This window comes from Octopus sinensis, linkage group LG23 (assembly GCF_006345805.1).
Source record: "Octopus sinensis linkage group LG23, ASM634580v1, whole genome shotgun sequence".
NCBI classification, from domain to species: Eukaryota; Metazoa; Mollusca; class Cephalopoda; order Octopoda; family Octopodidae; genus Octopus; species Octopus sinensis.
This window is the reverse complement of record NC_043019.1, coordinates 3,700,461-3,722,924: the sequence shown is the minus strand read 5'-3', so window position 1 is coordinate 3,722,924 and position 22,464 is coordinate 3,700,461. Positions and strand designations below refer to the sequence as shown.

The following is a 22,464-nucleotide window of genomic DNA, read 5'->3' as shown; positions in this document are numbered from 1 at the left end:
AAAAAAACGCAATTACCTCCTGTGTGTGCGATTGAATAATGCACCACCAGTGAGAAGACCACCACTACCACCGCCGCCACCACCACCAGGGGGCAGGGGGCCATTACGAAATCTAGTTTCAGCACCAGGAGCAGCAGAAACCAATCTGCCTGTATTACCCAACCCTGTAAATGCAAAAGTGTATATTTTTTTTTTAGTCAATAAGTTTACCAATAAATAAAGAAAAATAAAGCTCAAAATTATGATTATAAAGTTAAGTTTTCCATACTAACCTATCGACAGATTTGATGTGGAACCTGACAAGGAAGGTGGAGGTGTGACTGACTGACCTGGTTGTACAAGACCCATTGGTCCAGCTGGAGCACCAGACATACCACCAATGGGATTGTAATACTGGTTAAACAGCACCGATGTTGGCTGTTGTCTTTTAAAATCTAATGAATCACGACGTTGGTTATTTAACCCTGGGGATAAAAAAAACAAAGGCAACAGGTCAGAGAAGTACAACAAAGAAGGATCCTTTCGGTTTGACCGGCAGTTTTTTAAAATAATTTCCACGTAACCAAACACTTTTAAACTTCGTATACTGGTAGAATGTGTTTATAAAACATCTTTCTCTCTTGGCTTTATTGAGAAAATTCTATAGTTTGTAAGATATTTGTTGTTTTTTCTTCAATTACTGCAATTTCAACCAATCACTGACGTCTATTGAGGTGAAAAACATTGTGCTGTATGAATATGTCCCTCGTTTAAGAAACAGATTGGGTTTATTTACATTTCTGAAGAGAAAAAAATACCCTTCCCCCCCACCCCTAACCCTAAAATAGATTGAAGTGCAATAGATCGATACTAGGGTCATAATTATGGGTGACAACTTCATATGACACTGCTAGAAAAAAACTGCCGGTCAAACGGAAAAGATCCACGAAGAAATACTAGCGAGTCTGCAAAATGATCCCCAAGATCACTTCTACTTACCAGAACCAATTGCTCCAGGGGCAGAGCCACCAAGACTAGCAGCCGGCCCATTGTAGTTGTTTTGCTGTTGTGGTGTAAGCCCCAGGTTGGCACTAATGGGTGTGAATAGACTTGATGTAACTTGAGTGTAACCAGGCAGAGTACTTGACGGGGTGTATCCTGAGAGAGAGAAATTTAAAAGGTATTTTTTAAAAAAAAGGAAAAAATTACAAACAAGTTTTTCTTTCAAACATTCTATAAATTACTTGTCTACACAAGCATCACAATATATACGACACATATAGGCGCAGGAGTGGCTGTGTGGTAAGTAGCTTGCTAACCAACCACATGGTTCCAGGTTCAGTCCCACTGCATGGCATCTTGGGCAGGTGTCTTCTGCTATAGCCCCGGGCCGACCAATGCCTTGTAAGTGGATTTGGTAGACGGAAACTGAAAGAAGCCTGTCATATATATATATATATATATATATACGTGTGTGTGTGCATGTTTGTGTGTGTGCATGTTTGTGTGTGTGCATGTTTGTGTGTGTGCATGTTTGGTGTGTGTGCATGTTTGTTGTGTGTGTGCATTTTTGTGTGTGTGTGTGCATGTTTGTGTGGTGTGTGCATGTTTGTGTGTGTGTGCATGTTGTGTGTGTGTGCATGTTTGTGTGTGTGTGCATGTTTGTGTGTTGTGTGCATGTTGTGTGTGTTGTGCATGTTTGTGTTGTGTGTGCATGTTTGTGTGTGTGTGTGTGGCATGTTTTGTGTGTGTGTGTGCATGTTGTGTGTGTGTGTGTGTGCATGTTTTGTGTGTGTGTGCATGTTTGTGTGTGTGTGTGCATGTTTGTGTGGTGTGTGCATGTTTGTGTGTGTGTGCATGTTTGGTGTGTGTGCATGTTTGTGTGTGCATGTTTGTGTGTGTGCATGTTTGTGTGTGTGCATGTTTGTGTGTGTGCATGTTGGTGTGTGTGTGCATGTTTGGTGTGTGCATATGTTTGTTGTGTGTGTGCATGTTTGTGTTGTGTGCATGTTTGTGTGTGTGCATGTTTGTGTGTGTGGCATGTTTTGTGTGTGTGCATGTTTGTGGTGTGCATGTTTGTGTGTGTGCATATGTTTGTGTGTGTGCATATGTTTGTGTGTGTGCATATGTTTGTGTGTGTGCATATGTTTGTGTGTGTGCATATGTTTGTGTGTGTGCATATGTTTGTGTGTGTGCATATGTTTGTGTGTGTGCATATGTTTGTGTGTGTGCATATGTTTGTGTGTGTGCATATGTTTTGTGTGTGTGCATATGTTTTGTGTGTGTGCATATGTTTGGTGTGTGTGTGCATATGTTTTGTGTGTGTGCATATGTTTTGTGTGTGTGCATATGTTTGTGTGTGTGCATATGTTGTGTGTGTGTGCATATGTTGTTGTGTGTGCATATGTTTTGTGTGTGTGGCATATGTTTTGTGTGTGTGCATATGTTTTGTGTGTGTGCATATGTTTTGTGTGTGTGCATATGTGTGTGTGGTGCATATGTTTTGTGTGTGTGCATATGTTGTGTGTGTGCATATGTGTGTGTGTGTGCATATGTTTTGTGTGTGTGCATATGTTTTGTGTGTGTGCATATGTGTGTGTGTGCATATGTTGTGTGTGTGTGCATATGTTGTGTGTGTGCATATGTTGTTGTGTGTGTATATGTTTGTGTGTGTGTGTATATGTTTGTGTGTGTGTATATGTGTGTGTGTGGTGTATATGTTTGTGTGTGTGTAATGTTTGTGTGTGTGTATATGTTTGTGTGTGTTGTATATGTTTGTGTGTGTGTATATGTTTGTGTGTGTATATGTTTGTGTGTGTATATGTTTGTGTGTGTATATGTTTGTGTGTGTATATGTTTGTGTGTGTATATGTTTGTGTGTGTATATGTTTGTGTGTGTATATGTTTGTGTGTGTATATGTTTGTGTGTGTATATGTTTGTCCCTCTAGCATTGCTTGACAACTGATGCTAGTGTGTTTACGTCCCCATCACTTAGCGGTTCGGCAAAAGGGACCGATAGAATAAGTACTAGGCTTACAAAGAATAAGTCCCGAGGTCGATTTGCTCGACCAAAGGCGGTGCTCCAGCATGGTCGCAGTCAAATGACTGAAAGGAGTAAAGAGTATATCAGGAGTGGGTTATGTATGTAGAGGAAAACTGATAATCTGGCTGGTTTTTCAATATTTTATTAATTATTGTGGAGTTATGTTTATCCAGCTCTGTAGCTGGTGGTATTTGCTCTCCCATCAATAATGCAGTCGCATTAGAAGCAGGGCATTTTGTGAAATGTTCCACAAGCACAGCTGTGTGGTTAAGGAGCTTGCTTCCCAATCATATGGCCTCGGGTTCAGTCCCACTACACACCACCCTTGGGCAAGTGTCTCCTACTGTATAGCCCCGAGCCGACCGGAGCTTTGTGATTGAATTCGGTAGGTGGAAGTTACTGCTGTGTGTGTATGTGTGCGTATAGCTGCTCAGTGCCTCTCCGAAAGAGAGAGAGGGATAGAACTATGTAAGAAATGCATGTGCTAGAACCATCAACTGACATTCATTTTTATATACTGAAACACCTGGCACCACACCTATGTATTTATAAGGGAGAGACTAAGAAAAATTTGCCAGAATTAAACCACTTAGCATCCAAATAGTTTGACAAATATAAAACACATTTACTCGCATTATATTGAATTTAATCAAGCATTATCTTAGGGTCTGAGATTTCTTTAATGTAACTTTATTCTCAGAATGACATTATAGGATAGGTATGAGGCCATATCTGGTCACTTAGAACATAATTTAAAACTGTATACAGCTATGGTACGACCACACTTGGAATTTGCATCATCAGTTTGGAACCCCTATCTTGCTCAGAACATTGACCTCCTGGAATCTGTTCAGAGACGTGCAACCAAACGCATACCCTCCATCAGACACCTACCATACTCTGAGCGCCTTGTTTCCCTGGGCATGGATTCACTGAAGCTCCGGCGTCTGGCGATGGACTTGGTAAACACCCACAAAGTTATCAACCACCTCACCAACAACAACACTTAACACCTTTTTGATCTTCATGTGTCTAACACACGTGGACATGCCTACAAAGTCAGAAAACAACACAGCTCCCATGACTTTCAGAAACATTTTTTCACGCTCAGAGTTGCTGAAGCATGGAACAAACTGCCTGCGTCAGTTGTTGACTGCCATGACACTGCATCCTTTAAGGCCCTCATGCTTTCCGAAATCTGCCGAAACTACACCTGATTATATATACACTTTAGATGAGTTGTAGTGCACCTGAGCACTGTACACAATGTTTTTTTTTATTATTATTATTATTATTATAAAAACTGAATAATAGGCCAGATAAGGTTGTTTTAACTCTTAGCATTTAAACCAGCCATATCCAGCCGAAATATTCTGCTTTATGCTCAAATGGACTAGATCTGGCCTCTCACACATAGCCTTACCACAAATCATCATCTAACATTCTGGTTTCCATGTTGGCACGGACTGGACAGTTTGACAGGATCTGGTAAAGCCAGGAGGTGCACCAGGACCCAATCGTCTGCTTTGGGTTGGTTCCTACAGCTGGGTGCCCCTCCTAGCACCAACCCCTTTACAGAGTGTACTGAGTGTTTTTTGTAAATGGTACCAGCACTGATAGGACCACCAAGTAACTTACAAAACAAAGACACCTCACTTGGGAAGACGGCGCAATAGGAAAGGAGGAGGGCTTTGTGCCAGTTGATAAGCTTGAAAGATTAGAGATATAGGGGGATAAGCATTACCTTTGACAGAGTCATCTACATGTTAAAGAGTGAAATTCTAAAGGGTTAAAGTACTCACCACTTCCACCAAGGGTATTGTTTTGCTGGGGTGTGGCACTGTTGCTAGAGTTGTTACTAGAATAAATGACAGGAGGAGTCTGAGCCTGTTGGGCTTGTGTGGTCAACAGTCGTAATTGGTTATTGCTGATTGAATTAGCATTACCTAAATTTAAGGAGAAATTCAACAGGTTATTCATGGTTACAATATAAAATATATTTCACATAAAGAAATAAGTTGATCACATTACAAAACATTTCACATGAGGGAATAGGTTGATCTATGAAGAAATTAGGCCACCACATTATATATCTTTATATATAAAAGAACGGTTGTGTGTCTGTCTACTCCAATTTAGATTCTTAACTACTCCCACATTTTGCGATGCAGTTTAACCAAAACCGGGTATCTTATAGTCGTGATTCATATCGAGCCCTTCTGGGTATTAGCACACGTCTACGATGAGTCTACGATTTTAAAATAATTTACCATCATTTTTTCCATTTTAATGCATATTTTTAAATAAAGGGAAATAACTCTAAAAATGTCTACGATGAGTCAACGATTTAAAAAAAAATTTACCATAATTTTTTTTTCCATTTTTAATGCATTTTTTGGCTATAACTCTAAAAATGCTTTATAGTTATTTCCCTTACAAACCCGAGCAACGCCGGGCGATACTGCTAGTAACATATAAAGGAAATAAAAACTCTTGATCCAGAAACTTCACTGAACAATGTCATCTATCTGCAGATATGCTACCACAACATAAACCTGGTGAAATGATCTGAATCCTATTAATTAACGAGTTTAATTATATCATTTTAATGTTAGATAATTATTTCTAACATTTCAACAAAACATCATTGTCTGTAACATTTCAAGAAAAATTCATGTCGTAATTAATTAATAGCATTTCATAGGAAAGGATAACTATTTTTATACCTATTTCTTTACTAACCACAAGGGGCTAAACACAGAGGACAAAACAAGGTCAGACAAAGGGATTAAGTCGATTACATCGACCCCAGTGCATAACTGGTACTTATTTAATCAACCCCGAAAGGTTGAAAGGCAAAGTCGACCTCGGCGGAATTTGAACTCAGACAGACGAAATACCTATTTCTTTACTACCCACAAGGGGCTAAACACAGAGGGGACAAACAAGGACAGACAAACGGATTAAGTCGATTACATCGCCCCCAGTTCGTAACTGGTACTTATTTAATCGACCCTGAAAGGATGAAAGGCAAAGTCGACCTCGGCGGAATTTGGACTCAGAACGTAACGGCAGGCGAAATACAGCTACACATTTCACCCGGCGTGCTAACGTTTCTGCCAGCTCGCCACCTTAGAGGATAACTATTTTTATACTGCCATCTTAATTGAAGCATCAAGCCTTTTATTACCATATTTTCCAGCATTTACAAGTCAAATTTCGCAGACAAAATCTAAAGCCAAGATAAAGATAAACCAACTTATACACCAACAAGACTTTGAAGGACCAAAAATTCCATGTGAAATGCAGCAAGATTTGGAAAGATTGTGACGATGTTTACATTTATTTTCACTTTGTTTTTTAAATTACAAAGTTCTACCTAGTCAAAACTTTGTCTATTCAGATAAATTAATGGCAATCTTATCACTTCAGAAAAATCTGGTCATGATCATGTCGGGATGGAGTATCAGCTCAAAACCCATTTTGTCATACCTGTGAGTTTTGTAACACAGTAGAACACACTACTGCAACTGGCCAAAGTGGTCAATTTGGTTATAAGTATATATGTGGTGGAAATATTAACCCTTCAGGTGATTATCCAATAATCTTCTACCACTTATTATCCAAGTATGTAAATTACATATAAATAAAAACAAAATGAAATATAATAGATTTAATCAACACCTACCTTGCTGATTACCTGTATTCACCAAAACTGGAGCAGGTGAAACCAACCTGACAGGTGTACCGATCCCTCGAGGATTACCCATCACTAGCTGTCCATTTTGATCATAATATGCAGTAGCCAAGAATTGGTAACCTGGAGCATCTGAAAAGTTTGAAGTAAAAAAAAAAAAAAAAAAATGAAGGAAGAATATAAGTAAACAGAAGTTTCAAAACAGATCTCCAAAGTATAACATTTACACTCCATACAGTCACACAAGAGACTTGCTATATAATACAGACAGCATAACATTTATACCCCATTTAGGCGGCGAGCTGGCAGAAACGTTAGCACGCCGGGCAAAATGCGTACCCTTATTTCGTCTGCTGTTATGTTCTGAGTTCAAATTCCGCCGAGGTCGACTTTGCCTTTCATCCTTTCGGGGTCGATTAAATAAGTACCAGTTATGCACTGGGGGTCGATGTAATCGACAATCCATTTGTCTGTCCTTGTTTGTCCCTTCTGTGTTTAACCCCTTGTGGGTAGTAAAGAAATATATATATACCCCAAAAAGTCAGAGACTTGCTATGTAATATAAACATTTACATTCCATACAGTCACACAGACTTGCTATATAATAGAGACAGTATAACATACTCCATACAGTCACAAGAGATTTGCTATACAGCTTTATTAGACCACACAGGGCCACACAGGATTTGCTATATAATATAGACGGTATGACATTGACACCCCATAGTCACACAAGAGACTTGCTATATAATATAGACAGTATGACATTGACACTGCATACAGTCACAGAAGTGACTTGCTATATAATATAGACAGTATGACATTGACACTGCATACAGTCACAGAAGTGACTTGCTATATAATATAGACAGTATGACATTGACACTGCATACAGTCACAGAAGTGACTTGCTATATAATATAGACAGTATGACATTGACACTGCATACAGTCACACAAGAGACTTGCTATATAATATAGACAGTATGACATCTACACTGCATACAGTCACACAAGAGACTTGCTATATGATGTGTAGACAGTATGACATCTACACTGCATACAGTCACACAAGAGACTTGCTATATAACAGACAGTATAACATTTACACTCCATAGTCACACACAATACATTTTTCTCCAATTAAATATTTCCTGATATAACAACAAGACCTTTGAATATCTTACTTGGAGTCTGTAATGCTTGTGCTTGAAGAGCAGATGCAGGTATATTTTCACTTTGCTGTTGAGGAGTAACAGGTCGTCCAGACTGACCGCGCAATAGTTGTTGTTGTTGCTGCTGACTGAGTGCAGCAGCAGCAGCGGACTGGGCAGCAGCCCCGGGGTGGGGCTGTTGCCCTTGTTGAATCAAATTAGCTGGATATAACCAAGGAGCTTGTACACTGTAGTATTGAGGATGGATGACAGCAGGACCTGAACAAAACCACAGAACAAATACATCGATGACATCTCTTTCAACATTTACATATAGATTCAGTCATTTATGTGATAAATAACACTTAATCTAACAAAGTATATCTTTATATATAAAAGTCAAGTTGTGTGTCTGTCTCCTACGATTTAGATTCCTAACTACTCCCACATTTTGCGGTGCAGTTTAACCAAAAGCGGGTATCTTATAGTCGTGATTCATATCGAGCCCTTCTAGGTATTAGCGCACGTCTACGATGAGTCTACGATTAAAAAAAAATTTACCATCATTTTTTTCCATTTTTAATGCATTTTTTGCTATTTTTTGGCTATAACTCTCTAAAAATGCTTATATAGTTATTTCCCTTACAAACCCGAGCAACGCCGGGCGATACTGCTAGTTTACATATACACACACAAGCATACATACAGTAGAAGTTATGGAAAGGTAAGCTGTAAGGGAATCGTATAACATCCGCTTTCCATGCTAGCATGGGTTGGACGATTTGACTGAGGTCTGGCGAACCAGACTCCAATCTGATCTGGCAGAGTTTCTTCACCTGGATGCCCTTCCTAACGCCAACCACTCCGAGAGTGCAGTGGGTGCTTTCACATGCCAGTTTGGTGGTACTGGCAACGGCCACGCCCAAATGGTATTTTTTACGTGCCACCTGCACAGAGGCCAGTCCGGCAGTACTGGCAATGGCCACGCTCGAATGTTCCACATGCCACCAGCACAAGTGCTAGTAAGGCAACGTGGTAACAATCACGCTCGAATGGTGTGCTGAAACGTGCCATCGGCACGAAGGCCAGCTTGTTGCTCTGGCAACGATCTCACTCGTATGGTACTCTTAGCGCTCCACTAGCAACGGATGCCAGTCACCGAGTGTTATATAATTTCCTTGTTCTCATATAACAGCAGAGGATATTTTTAAAATATTTTTCAGAGTCAAAGAAGCACATGTTATTCCCATAAAGAAAAACATCAAGCTACATTAAAAAAAATTAATACAGTCTATCTTTTGAAATGTCAGGGTTTTATCAAACTACTGAACAAACAAAATTTAATATTAGGCAGGAAGCTGGGGAACTTTTACACATCTTTAATGAACAGGCGCAGAAGTGGCTGTGTGGTAAGTAGCTTGTTAACCAACCACATGGTTCCAGGTTCAGTCCCACTGCGTGGCACCTTGGGCAAGTGTCTTCTGCTATAGCCCCAGGCTGACCAATGCCTTGTGAGTGGATTTGGTAGACGGAAACTGAAAGAAGCCTGTTGTATATATGTATGTGTGTGTATGTTTGTGTGTCTGTGCTTGTCCCCCTAGCATTGATTTGACAACCAATGCTGGTGTGTTTACGTCCCCGTCACTTAGCAGTTCGGCAAAAGTGACCGATAGAATAAGTACTGGGCTTACAAAGAATAAGTCCCGGAGTCGATTTGCTCGACTAAAGGCGGTGCTCCAGCATGGCCGCAGTCAAATGACTGAAACAAGTAAAAGAGTAAAAGAGATATATATATATATATATATATAAATATTGATATGTAAAAGTAGGTTTTCACAAACGAAGAGAATTTAAAACAAAACTGCACCATTTGTGTACAACACAAATAATTGTAATTGCCCTGATTTGCCTAATTAATGATTTGCAAGAGCTAAAAAAAAAAAAAAAAACCTAACAATGCAGCAAATATACAGATTTTTCCTTGCTTGGAATTATTTTAAATTCAATTGAAAAATTGTCAGTACCTTGTAAGCTGAAGTGCTGGTGTTCAACACCAGAGCTCTCTCTGTGGGCAGCATATGTGCCTTCAGTAGCTGAAATCAAAGCAAGCTATCAATCAATACTAGTATTTCACAATACAATTTATCAATTTTCATATATAATTTTTTTTTTATAGAAAACTGTGCCATTTTAATTTCTTGACCGCAATTTAATATGAAAACTGAGAAGTTTTTAATATTGTTTTTTTATCACAATGTGTCACAGAAATTTAAATGTTTATTTAAACAATTTATAAACAAAAATGATAGTTAAATATATAGTGTAGTTCCAACGGTGCCAGCCCCTTCAGAAACTTAAGGAAATATTAAATATTTTGGTCATGTCTCTAAAACAAAAATCATTTAACCCTTTAGTGTTTAAACTGGCCATATCCGGCCAAAATATTCTACCTATTTTATGTTCAAACTAGTCAGATATAGTCATTCATAGCTACATTACTGTGTCATTTTAAGAATAAAGAATCACATCATTGAAATCTCAAAGCCATGAAATGATGCAAGATTAATTTTACATGGTGTGAATACATAAGCTTTACATTTGACAGAATAATCTGAATGCCAAAGGGTTAAAGTTCATATAATCTATTTTTCCCATTTATTTTGGTGATGTAACCGAAACAAAAATTATTTTGAGTTACTTCATATAATCTATTTTTCCATACATGCATAGTAGTTTATGAAGAAATAAATACATGGAGTCAGAAATTGGACCCATGAGGGCAATTTCGGCAGCTTGGAATAGGAACTGTTACTTAACGATCCATCAGGATCCACTCACGTGCCCATGTTGAGATACTAAGGGTGTGTAGCAGAAAGACTTAAATGTAAACAAAATATGTGACTAGGCACTTTAATATCATAACAGCACAAGGATGACAGCTCAATAATTACCACTAGAACCAACACATGGGTTATGAATAGTGATATCTATACACTAACCTCCTAGGTTGCCTTTCATTTAACTTGATAAGCCTATCTTAATTATTAACCCTTAAGCATTCACATTATATTCTGTCAAAAGTAATGCTTATTTATTCACATTGTTTTGAATTAATCATATTTTATCTTGTAACTGATATTTTGATGAGGCAACTTAATTTTTAAAACTATCGTAGGAATAGTGTGAGAGGCCAGATCCAGCCAGTTTGAACATAAAGCAGGTGGAATATCTTGGTTGGTTTAAATGACATTGAAATAAATCAGTTCAATCCTCATCAAACGTTGTTGAAAATGCCCTTCTGGGACCAAATTCAACACGGATAAGACTAAATGCAATACAGATATGACAAATTTATTTACAACCCACTGTATTGAAACACTAGGGAATATTTTTTTTTTTTCTTATGAGATTCTCTTCCTACAGTGAGAAATGAAACAGTTGTGTATCTTGCTCAAAAGTACAATTCAATAGTCAGAGCAGCAATTTGACCATGTCGCTTTAACTGACCGTTTGATCTGCTCTCCACGGGCTATACCAAGACAATCCACTTCGTTTTAAATCCCTTTGAACTTTACTTTTCTACAACTAGCAAGAAAGAAGTGCCATTATACCAGCAAGAACAACTTGTAGAATAACACAATTCTGACAGTCGACTTTATTCTTTTCTTTGTTCCATTTCTCCCAACATAGAATTATCAAGCTGTTTCTTAATTAGAAACCAAAGTGTTAATGAAGAAGCAAAATTGAAATCAAAATACCCATACACTGTAATGCCTCTACCCTTAAACCCTTCAAACTATACCCTGCTATTTTTATCAATCATAAGAATGTCTTGGCATTCTGATTAAACACAAGCACCAACTCAACCAGACACAATAACACTAGATAATCTAAGGGAACAGGATGCAAGTTCAAACCCTTTCAGAAATACCTCTTACCCTTGAATCTCTAGATCAGTGATACTCAAGCATTTTTTTACCTATGTACCCCTTTCATTCCTATTTTACTCAAGTGGACCCTTATAGCCATTCATTATACATTTTCTATGCTGGCAAGGGTTGAACAGTTTGACAGGAGCTGGTCAGCCACCAGTGAGCTGTACCCAGCCCCAATTGTTTCCTTAAATCCTTAAAAATGTTTTAGCTCGAAGCCCGCGGCCATGCTGGGGCACCACCACTGTTGTAGCCCCAGGAGGACACCTCCTCCATCTGGCTTCAGGCACACTTTCTGTGCCCTATCAGTATTTGCAAAGGGAAGCCATCCTTCACGTCTTCAACTTATGATACACACGGACTCGAGTTTCTGGGTATTGACCCGTCATCGATGTGTGACAATCACAGTTGTCAATCAACATTTAAAAAAATCCTACCATATTTTTAGAATTAAATATTAGAAATTCCCCCAAAAAATTCATTAAATGTAAGTATAACCAATTTATTGCACAAACCTTTACAAAATCTTATGCGGACCCCCACCGATGGTCATACAGACCCCCAGTTGATGACCAATGCTCTACATCAACATATCAAATTTTTAACAGTAATCTTTTCAAATTTTACTAATTGAAACCTTTTAAGAATTTTCCTGAATGTCATCTATTTGAGACATTTGGAATATTTTCTCTTTTACTGTATAAGTACAAGCTATGACAAAGGGCAAGATACAATGTAACGAGCTCATTAGAATGGCTTTTTCCAATTAGTAAACACATCAGTTTACTAGAGAGAGATTCAGGGGAATATGGCCACAACCAAAATAAACCATATTAAAAATTCTTAATACTTAAATATTATTCAATAAAAACTAATGGATCAAATAAGTGTTATTCAATTAACATGAAAATTAGTAAATAAAAAAAAGAATTAGTAATGGTAGTCTTACAGCATGCAATGAACAAAAAAAACATTCATTTTATGAAATTGTAAAAAAATAAAGTTTAAATTTTTAAACTACTGCAAGGTTAAATTTAAATACCAAGAAAAAAAAAAGCAATTAGTAATAAATTTGCAAAAGAGAAATTTTGCTGCTACTAATTAGCGGAAAACAAGCAAACTAGCTATATAGTTTGTGTGTATGTGTGTGCATATATATATGTATATATATATACATACACACATAGAAGTAGCAATCAATGTTAATTGGAGCTTTTACAAATCAGATGAGTGAGGAAGCAATGTGATAAATAAACTATTGCTTTATTGTGGGCTGTCTTTTGTTTTTCATTCATCTTTCTTTCTTTGGGAAAAATTTGAGGGAAGAATATAAATATAAAAAAATATCTCATCGTTACTAAATTACATCTAGATTACAAAACAAAAAAAAAAATTTTTTTTTTTTTTGGTTCTTTCTGTTACATCCAAGCAAGTTCCAATGCAATGCTTCAGTTTAAAATTTTTTTTTGTCAGTTGAGAGAAAGAGAAGAAACAAAAAAATGAGTCCATGCAGTTTACAGCATTTTAGTTATTTTGACAGTTGACATCGTCAACTTTAACCCTTTTGTTACTAACCCAGCCAAAACCGGCTCTGGCTCTGTGGTAAAATGTCTTGTTTTTGTAAGTTTTGAATTAAAATATTCCACCAAACCTTAGTCACAATTTACGTTCCTAGCACTAGCTGAATGATAACTTATTTTACTAAATTCTTTTGTTATATTTAACCTTTTTGATAGCAACCTGGCTGAAACCGGCTCTGAGGTACAAATGTTTTGTTTTCATAAGTTTTGGATTAAAATCTTACACCAAATCTTAGTCACAATTTACGTTCCTAACACTAGCTGAATGATAACTAAGTTATTTTACTAAATTCTTTGTAATATTTAACCCTTTAGTGTTCGCATTATTCTGCCAAAATTAATGCTTCTTCATCCACATTGTTTTGAATTAATCATTCATTAATCTTGTAGCTATGAGATTTTGATGAGGTAGCTGTTAATTTTTAAAACAGAGAGACCAGATCTGGCGAGTTTGACCATAAAACAGGCAGAATACTTTTGGCCGGATATGGCCGGTTTAAATGCTAAAGGGTTAAAATAACTGAAAGAAACACAGAGCATCTCAAAATAAATACAGTAACGAAAGGGTTAAGATGTAAGAACGTTAAGCAGCTAACTACTAGAGGGATTATATAGTAATGTATTATTAACAAAAAAAAAAAAAAAAAAAGAGAGAGAGAGAGGCCAGAAGAAGCAGCAGTCAACATGTATTACAGATTCCAGTCGGTAGATGTTGTGCAGTTAAGTGAAATAGCAATAACTGTTATAGCAGCATTAACAACAAAAACTAAATGGTCTAACCTGCAATATGAAACCCCATGGCAGCGTAAGGATCCTGAGCTGCAGCAGCAGGAGAATTGACTACGTAGGGGTTTGAAGGAGATGTGATCGCTGCGGGAGGAGGAGGAGTAGGAGGCAAGCTTAAGTAAAGAGGAGCACAGCACACAATGTAAGCCATGCACATAAACATGCAACAAATACTACACACATTTAAGTCTTGCTCCACTCACTGAAACAATATATATATATATATATATATATATATATATATATATATATATATATATATATATATATATATATATATATACACACACACTTATGTATATAGGAAATGCAATATATCGATATATCTCTTTCTTTATTGCCCACAAGGGGCTAAACATAGAGGGGACAAACAAGGACAGACTAACGGATTGAGTCGATTACAACGACCCCAGTGCGTAACTGGTACTTAATTTATCGACCCCGAAAGGATGAAAGGCAAAGTCGACCTTGGCGGGATTTGAACTCAGGAAGTAACGGCAGACGAAATACGGCTACGCATTTCACCCGGCGTGCTAACAGTTCTGCCAGCTCGCCGCCTTATATATCACACATTCGCACATATACACAAACACACAATATTCATATATAAATATATATAACATATATAATATAAAACAAAAACAAAAATATATCTAATATACAAATACAGATATATATGTATAGTATATACATACATATAATGTGCATATTTAGACATATATAGAGTAATATACATCATATATTATATACATACACACACAAATCAGATACATATCTAAACATAAATTACATAGGCACATACAATATACAAACACACACAAATATGTGTATATAATATACATATATAATATGTAAGTAAATAGTATACCAATATATGTGTATACAAGTATTTATTACACCAAAATATGCATATACGAATAACTGTTACACCAATATATCCATAGAACTAATATACAAATATATAATGTATATGTACGATATATATAGATATCTTTATATATAAAACTGAAGTTGTGTGTGTCTGTCGACTCCGATTTAGATTCCGAACTACTCCCACATTTTGCGGTGCATTTTAACCAAAACCGGGTATCTTATAGTCGTGATTCATATCGAGCCCTTCTGGGTATTAGCGTGCGTCTACGATGAGTCTATGATTTAAAAGAAAATCTACCACTATTTTTCTGCATTTTTAATGCATTTTTTGCTCGGTTTATATAAGGGAAGTAACTCTCTAAAAATGCTTATATAGTTATTTCCCTTATAAACCCGAGCAACGCCGGGCGATACTGCTAGTATACATATAAGATGTATGTCCAATAAATGCAAATACATAGGACATACATCTGATAAATGCAAGTACATAAGATGTACATCCAATACACAAATAGGCAAGACGTACGTACAATCCATAAAGACGCAAGACGTACGGCGACTCCATAGATACGCAAGGCGTACGTCCGATCCATAAATACGCAAGACGTACGTCCGATACATAAATAGGCAAGACGTACATCCGATACATGATTGCACAAAATGTACATCCAATACGTAAATACGCAAGACTATATCTGTGTGTGTGTGTGTGGATATATATATATCTCTTATTATAATTCTATATATAAACGGTAAAATGTCTGCGTGTGTCCTTTATACAAATCCACAATTTTTCAATTAGAGGGCTCGGACTTTCTATGGCCATTCAAAACTGTCCAAGGGTGCTCGTGCACATCTTTACATTTCCCCAGTCACCCTGCAAAGCCATTAAAAAATCAATAGAAGTGACTTTTTTTGTGAATTTTTATCCAAAACCCAATCAAAATGCCCGAAACTTGATACACCAATTGAATGCCAGCTAGCTGTATGTGATTGGTCGGAGATTTGGACAGTACTCACGTGCATGTGCGCAAGCATGCAGCTGTATATGCATGCACTAGCACTATGACCCAGCGTTGCCGGTCATAGTGCTAGTATGTATATATATATATATTATATATATATATATATACATATATATATATATATAATATATATATATATACATATATATATATATATACATATATATATACACACACACACACAGAAGTAGATAGATATGTATACATACATGTATGTATACATACGTACGTATATATATATACACACACACACACATATATGTACGTAGATGTAAATACATACATATATACATACACACACACATACATATATATGTACGTAGATGTAAATACATACATATATACATACACACACACACATACATATATATGTACGTTGATGTAAATACATACATATATACATACATATATATATATATACATACAAAATACGTAAATATATATATACATACAAAATTTACAGGAATGGCCACTGAAGGGGACTCCTACTTTGCTAAGTAACAAATGAAACCATGGTACGTAGGTAATCCTTTTTTATTTTGTATATTTTCATTTGTCTTGCTCATTTTGGAGTTCTGCTAAAAAAAATTTCTCGAGAACACACACTTCATGGTAATGGCGATTTGACATCTATATTTAACATATTAGGTGTCCACTTTAGAGGTCATCCTTAATTTTGTATGTAATAAAATGTTTAATCTTTGGATTTTTAAATTTTCTAAGCCACTGGTTTTAATTGATTAATATCAATTTCTACCCTTATTATGTAATGTTATATACATACATATATACACACACACACACAAACGGATACACATGCACACATACACACACGCTCATACACACATATATAGATATATATATACATACATCAAAATATATATATATACACACATGCGCATACACAAACACACATAGATATAGACATACATATAAACAAACAAAGAAACATATATATATATATGTATATATATATATACACACAAGCATACATATACACACACACACACACACACACACAGACATATATAAATTACTATGGATTATCCCCCCTGGCTGTTAAAGTGACAAATATATAAGGATCCCTTCCAGTGGCCCTATTATGAGTATGCTATGAGATTTCCAGACATGAGTTCCAATCACATGTCAAGTTTCATCGAAATCGATAGAACGATGTAGGAGGAGTTAGCTAACAACTCCACAAACACACTCAGAATTTCCCGCATATGTAGAAGATATATATACATACACATATGATCGACCGCTAACTCCAAAAGCTCTTTTATTTCCTCTGCTTGTTTCCTAGTATTCCTTTCTGTTGAAGAGCATAGGCTCAAAACATAAAAAATCTTTTTCACCTTCCTGAGCATCAAACTAATATACCTCATGTTTTGTTTTACTGTAAATTTCAAGCATATATATATATGTGTATATATACACACACACACATCATCATCATTTAGCGTCCGCTTTCCATGCTAGCATGGGTTGGACGGTTCAACTGGGGTCTGGGAAGCCAGAAGGCTGCATCAGGCCCACTCTGATCTGGCAGTGTTTCTACGGCTGGATGCCCTTCCTAACGCCAAGTGGGTGCTTTTTACGTGCCACCCGCACAGGTGCCAGACGGAGCTGGCAACGGCCACGAACGGATGGAGCTTTTACGTGTATATATATATATGTATGTAATGGTGTCTGTCACTGTCTGTGTTTCGGGTTACTCTAACTCCTCTCACACCATCCAACTGATTTTAATAATTTTAGGCACATAGGTAGATCACATGTCCTGAAGTTCAAACAAAGCCAGAATTTTTCGAAAACTTGATAACGCTCAGTTGGCATCGATTTTTGGGAGCTCAATCGGGCATTTGAATGGAAATTCCCATAATTTCCCTACAGGTTTTGCATCTTTTGTCCAATTCTTATGAAAATCAATGAGTGAGCAAGGCACATGGCAGTGAGTTGATGTCAGTATATGGCATTAACAAAGAAAAATAATTGTGCCTGAGCAGTGGTTTTATAAAATGAATAGGCTTTTTGCATGCAAATCCCCATATGGATTTTAGTTTTGGCCCTAACTTTTATAGTTTTCATTTGATTTTAATGAAATTTGCGATTTAGGTAAATTTTGTGGTAGGGGGGGGTTAATTCAAGTCCAGAGGAACTGGAACGGCACAAGCATGTATCAGCCTTTTTCAGAGACTATGCTATTGATTTTTAAGATATCTTATACATGATTACAGTTTATGTCCATAAGTTTGATACGGCATGTAGAGTTGACGGGGGGAGGGGGAGATATTTGCGCATGAGCAGGGGAAATTATAAAATTAATAGACATTTAGCATGCAATTGAACTACACTCCAATCAAGCTGGGAATTATCGGGTACCTCAGGCATGATGTCATCCGTAAAATTCAGAGAGAAATTTCACCAGGCAACAGTTACAACAGCATGGACTTATACTTTTATCCTTAACACAGAAAAACTGAGCAACACCGGACCGGGTACAACAGCTAGTATATACATATACATACACATATTGAAACACACACACACATATACACACCTACATATATATATATATATATATATATATTATGGCTGCCCCCTCGTTGTCGAGTATGGCCATTGCACGAAGCTTAACTGTCACAGGTGCTGTGATCGAATGTGACTTTTTAGCCCAGCTAAAGATCTACAATGTCTTGTACAAAATTGGCAACTAAAACCTTTATTGATAATAGCCAGCTGTAGTTGTGTGTGTGTGTGTGTGTGTGTGTCTGTGTATATATATATATACATACATACACAATATACACTATACTCTCTTACTTGTTTCAGTCATGTGACTGCGGCCATGCTGGAGCACTGCCTTTAGTCGAGCAAATCAACCCCAGGGCATTCTTTGGAAGCATAGTACTTATTCTATCGTCCACTTTTGCCGAGCCACAAGATTATGGGGACGTAAACACCAGCATCGGTTGTCAAGCGATGTTGGGGGGGACAAACACAGACACACAAACATATATATACACGACGGGCTTCTTTCAGTTTCCGTCTACCAAATCCACTCACAAGGCTTTGGTCGACCTGAGGCTATAGTAGAAGACATTTGTCCAAGGTGCCACTTGGTGGGATTGAACCCAGATCCATGTGGTTCTTAAGCAAGCTACTTAACACAGCCACTCCTACACATACATACAAACACATAAACACACACAAACACATGCAGACATATACACACACACACACACACACACACACACACACACACACAGACATATATAAATATATACACAGATTTCAAAGATAAAAATATACGAATATATAATAAATGTGAACCTATTAGAGAATGAACCGGACATATAGGACCACCCTGATTTCCATCGACCCCAGTGCGTAACTGGCACTTAATTTATCAACCCAGGAAGGATGAAAGGCAAAGTCGACCTCGGTGGAATTTGAACTCAGAACATAACAGCAGACGAAATACCTATTTCTTTACTACCCACAAGGAGCTAAACACAGAGAGGACAAACAGAGGGATTAAGTCGATTACATCGACCCCAGTGCGTAACTGGTACTTAATTTATCAACCCTGAAAGGATGAAAGGCAAAGTCGACCTCGGTGGAATCTGAACTCAGAACGTAACAGAAGACGAAATACGGCTATGCATTTCGCCCAGCGTGCTAACGATTCTGCCAATAAATATGTGAAGACTTCCATCAAATTACTCCTAGTTTACCATAGTCAACTACATATCTTGTGTAGTGGTCCATGTTTTCAAGAGCATATTAGCCCAGGTGGACAATATATTGGAGTGCAATAATGCCAGAACTTAGTTTCATCATTCAGCTTTAGTCTTTGATCATACATGGCTCAGCCAAAGTCTCAATTCCAATGAGAAAGAATAAAATACTGTTTAGGAAGAATTCACTAATATTCCTGCATCTGTGCACATGCACACATACCTATTACACTATTTGCATGAATTCTTGAAGGATTTTCCTTAAATCACGGGACAACTTCAAAGTAATTGAAAAGTGAGTCAAACATTTTAACTCAATACACCAATATACCGTAATTTTTTTTTTTAAATGAAATGTTGGTATCGGAAACTCATCAATAATGATAAATGTCCCCATTACTCTCTTTTACTTGTTTCAGTCATTTGACTGCGGCCATGCTGGAGCACCGCCTTTTAGTCGAGCAAATTGACCCCAAGACTTATTCTATCGGTCTCTTTTGCCGAACCGCTAAGTGACGGGGACATAAACACACCAGCATCGGTTGTCAGGTGATGCTGGTGGGACAAACACAGACACACAAATATACATATACATATATATACGACGGGGTTCTTTCAGTTTCCGTCTACCAAATCCACTCACAAGGCTTTGGTCGGCCCGAGGCTATAGTAGAAGACACTTGCCCAAGGTGCCACGCAGTGAGACTGAACCCGGAACCATGTGGTTGGTAAGCAAGCTACTTACCACACAATTTTTTTTATTTACATACTTTAAATTTAGCAAATTGTCTTCTGAAACTGCCACCTACAGATGGACTAGATATGATACGAAACAGGGTGTATGATCAAAATGTTTAGAGTTCTGCACACAAAGACTATCATTTTACTGTGAACATAAGACTAAGTCCTACAGCAACAAAACTGACCAACTCTCATCTCATCTACACTAAAAAAAACATTTCAAACAAAATGAAATCAATATTGTTACTCCTTCCAAAATTTCATCATCCTTATTTAATGTCAGTTTTCCACCTGGCATGAATCGGACTATTTGAGAGGACCCGACAAGTTGAAGGATTTATACCAAGCATAAAAGTCCGTTTTGGGCATGGTTTCAATAACTGGATGCCCTTCCTAACACCAACTACTTTCCAGAGTGTACTGGGTGAGTGCTTTCCTTCTTGGCATTGAAAGCAGCGAGGTCACCAAGTACAGGCAAGATAAGACCATCCACCATAACCAAGTGGGGCACAATATTGAAAGGGGTGAAAGAAAGTAGGGCAGAGGAGTAAAAGCAGTACAGGGAATAAATAATTTTGGTGTCTATATAGGTAGATATTATCTCGGTGACTTTCAAGAGAGTCATGCAAACTAAAACTGTAAAGTAATCAAATGATTTGATAATTACAGTAACGATATATATAAAAAAAAAAACAGTTCCTTTCATGATTTTATATATATATATATATATATATATAATATATATATATATATATATAACCTCATTGTGAAATATGAGAATTTTTACACATCTGAACAAACAGACAATACTTAAAACAAACAAGCAAAAATTAATCACACATGCACAAATAATGCATCATTAACAGCGACTTAGGTGGAGGGGGGTTTCTGTTACAGTGAAAAACTTACACTTGACAATTTCAAAACAAATTTTAAAACATTTCAAAATTGGCTATTGAATATCAGATAACCAGAATAAATAAATAAATGTAAATGTCAGTTATCTAGGACTACATAGACAGTTTGAGATCTCATCTTTTGAACTAAATAGTCACTGACGAAATTTTTGAAAATTTTTTTGAAAAATATATAAAAGATAGCAAAATAGAAAATTGTCAAATTTGCATACCTAATTGCTGCTGCTGGGCAGCCAGAGCATACTGTTGCTGTGTGAGTACTGCAATAGGCTGTTGTTGACGCTGAAGAAGCTGAAAAATAGATTAGAGTCCAATATAGAACTTTATACAATAACAAAAGTACAAATACATACATACAATTTTTATATTTATTTATTTATATATATATATATATATATATATATGTATGAGAGAGAGAGAGAGGGGGGGAGGGAGAGAGTGTAAGTGCTTGGCCTAGTGGTTAAGATGTTGCACTCATGACTGCGAGAACGTGAGATCAATTCCCAGACCAGGTGCTGCGTCATGTTGTGTTCTTGAGCAAAGCACTTCATTCCGTGTTGCTCTGCAATCACACTGACATCTGACATGTGGCACCCGTTGCACCTGTACAGGTAATGTCCATCTGATGGAGGGAGTGAGCTTATGTCTACACAAATACTTTGATCAGTATAAGCAAATCGCATGTGTGGTTGTTCGCTAAGAAATTGTCAAACCGTCGTATGTCGTCTAATGACGAGAGTCCACTATTATATGTATGTATACACACACACACACACACACACACAGCATGGCTATGTGATTAAGAAGCCTACTTTCAACTGTGTGATTAACCAAAGTCTTGAGAATACATTTGGTAGGCAGGAATTTTAAGCTGTGTGTGTGTACTCTTGTCCTGGCTTCCTGTATGTGATGGTCGTAAATAAGCATAACTGTCACACGTTTCCAGACTTTTGTGGAAAACACCTGATTAATAACAGTTGAGGGTTGGTGGCAG

The 22,464-nt window shown here is 37.1% G+C and overlaps 1 protein-coding gene across 4 annotated transcripts in view; it reads right to left on the bottom strand.

Annotated features, from left to right (window-relative positions):
- The window catches only part of LOC115223619 (pumilio homolog 2), an 87,655-nt gene that overhangs the window by 17,129 nt on the left and 48,062 nt on the right, over positions 1-22,464 (bottom strand). For 3 of the 4 annotated variants that reach the window (XM_036512551.1, XM_029794280.2, XM_036512553.1), the window contains 9 exons: positions 21,683-21,761; positions 14,166-14,255; positions 9,898-9,966; positions 7,907-8,152; positions 6,712-6,852; positions 4,826-4,969; positions 979-1,137; positions 273-464; positions 17-164 (listed from right to left, as the gene is read on the bottom strand). In XM_036512551.1, the coding sequence (XP_036368444.1) occupies positions 17-164; positions 273-464; positions 979-1,137; positions 4,826-4,969; positions 6,712-6,852; positions 7,907-8,152; positions 9,898-9,966; positions 14,166-14,255; positions 21,683-21,761 (1,268 nt within the window). The remainder of the gene's footprint in view (positions 1-16; positions 165-272; positions 465-978; positions 1,138-4,825; positions 4,970-6,711; positions 6,853-7,906; positions 8,153-9,897; positions 9,967-14,165; positions 14,256-21,682; positions 21,762-22,464) is intronic. The other variant, XM_036512554.1, reaches the window with a different exon arrangement.